The sequence below is a fragment of the Pygoscelis adeliae genome, unplaced genomic scaffold (assembly GCF_000699105.1).
Source record: "Pygoscelis adeliae isolate BGI_AS28 unplaced genomic scaffold, ASM69910v1 Scaffold595, whole genome shotgun sequence".
Taxonomy (NCBI): Eukaryota; Metazoa; Chordata; class Aves; order Sphenisciformes; family Spheniscidae; genus Pygoscelis; species Pygoscelis adeliae.
This window is the reverse complement of record NW_008824857.1, coordinates 28,951-30,686: the sequence shown is the minus strand read 5'-3', so window position 1 is coordinate 30,686 and position 1,736 is coordinate 28,951. Positions and strand designations below refer to the sequence as shown.

General features: G+C 62.6%; 2 protein-coding genes across 2 annotated transcripts in view; both read right to left on the bottom strand.

Annotated features, from left to right (window-relative positions):
- Positions 1 to 184, bottom strand: part of IGFALS (insulin-like growth factor binding protein, acid labile subunit) — a 2,909-nt gene extending 2,725 nt beyond the window's left edge. Inside the window, exon 1 of the mRNA XM_009324307.1 lies at positions 178 to 184. Coding sequence (XP_009322582.1) covers positions 178 to 184 — 7 coding nt within the window. The remainder of the gene's footprint in view (positions 1 to 177) is intronic.
- A 75-nt stretch (positions 185 to 259) lies between these two features.
- Positions 260 to 1,736, bottom strand: part of LOC103917196 — a 2,641-nt gene continuing 1,164 nt past the window's right edge. The window contains exons 2-3 of the mRNA XM_009324306.1: positions 1,439 to 1,503; positions 260 to 762 (exon numbers count right to left, since the gene is read on the bottom strand). Coding sequence (XP_009322581.1) covers positions 260 to 762; positions 1,439 to 1,503 — 568 coding nt within the window. The remainder of the gene's footprint in view (positions 763 to 1,438; positions 1,504 to 1,736) is intronic.

The following is a 1,736-nucleotide window of genomic DNA, read 5'->3' as shown; positions in this document are numbered from 1 at the left end:
TGGCGGGCAGCGCGCACGGAGGGATGGCTGGAGCAGCCTCACGGGATGCCCCGCGGCCGTGCCCTGGGCTCCTGGAGACCCCCGAGCAGCAGCACTGACCCTTCCCTGGGTGCCTGCCCGGCCCTGCCCTGCTCTGCCGGGGAGGCCCTGGGGTGAGCCCTGGCAGCGGGTCCTCACGCTGCATCAGGACCCAAAAAACCACAAGCTGGGGCTTGCAGCATCCATATCGCGCAGGGGGTTAGAGGTGTGGGGATTACCCTTACCGCGAGATGGGCTGAAACGCCCGAGGCTTTATGGTGATGCGAGTGGGAAATGAGTTGGAAAAAGCTTTTCCCTGTGTGGCAGTAAAAGCCTCAGGGCTGAACCCGCAGACCCGTCGTGCGGGTATATCTGCCTTGCGGGTGGGAGACGGTGCTGGGAGCACTGCTGGGCTCAGCGCTTTTGTGCCACAGGGGAAGCGGGGAGCAAAGCCCGGGTCCCGCCGGCGAGGTGATGGCTGCGAGGGTCCCTCGCCTCCTCCGCCAGCCCCGCGTCCGGTGGGATGGTGGCGGATGATGCTCCAGGGCTGGTGGATCGCGCTCTCTGCCTGGCAGCTCATCAAAACCACCCCGGGGCAGGCCGGTGACCTCGTTCTGTGTCCCAGGTTGTTTCCCCACCGGCGTCCAACACGGCTTCTGCAGAATCTTTTACTGGTTTCCAAGAAAGAAAAAATAAATAAAAAGCCACTACTGCCCCAGCGAGAGGAGCCCTGCAGGCCAGCGGCTGCCCAATGGAAAAGCCATGGCTAACCCTTCCCGATGGCCTGGTAGCCCCCTTCCTCCTTGGAGGTGCACCAGGACGGGGCTGGCACCGTTCGCATCCGTGTCTCCAGGAACGGGCGTCTCCAGCCGGTGCTGCTCTTCCCCGTCCCGCTTCCCCCTGTGCCGGTCCGCGAGGTGGGGACGGAGCAAGGGACGCCCTCCACCACCAGCCCCACGCCAGGGGCATCCCCACCGTGGTCCCGCCTCGCCCATCCCTGCGGGAGCCAGGCAGCTCCCGCAGCTCCCCAGGGCACAGCTCAGCTCTTCGCCACTGCACTCGGGCGGTTTTAAGCCACCTTCTCGCCGGCCAAAGCGGGACCGTGCCCATGGGAAGAGGCATCGGAGGGAGACGGCCAGGCTCCAGCCTCGCAACCCAACTTTCCCACAAGCACTGTTTTCTCCCTTTCTTTTTGGCCCCAAGCGCTGCTCTCCTCCCCCTCTATTTTTAATCCTCTCTTCTTGGAAATTATAGATCAGAAGGGAGAAATGAAAGATGGAGACACAGGCACCCGCTAATAGGCGCTAAGCACATATTGACACAAGGCGTAATCAATCTGGAAGCTAAAAAGAGCTGAACCAGCATGGGCCAGCCAGCCAAAACCCACAAAACCTCTTCAGGAAGTTTAAACGGGCCCTACCTGCGGCTGGGAGCGGGTTTATCCCTGCCTCCAACAGCCCTCTCTCGGGGAAAATATCAAACGAGCTGTGAAGGGAAAATAAAGAGGGTAAATAAGCAGATCCCTTCCCAACGTGGCTGCGGTGCAGGGAAGAGCTAGACCCGTCTCCACCTTTAAGCCTCCTTGAGGGCATCTCCTCCAGACGTGTCCCACCGCCGCCTGCGGCAGGGAATGCTCGGACCCCGCGGCACGGCCGGTCCCTCCAGCGTCACCGTGAGCCCGTCCTGCGCGCTGGGACCTCACGCCCGCCGGTGTACCG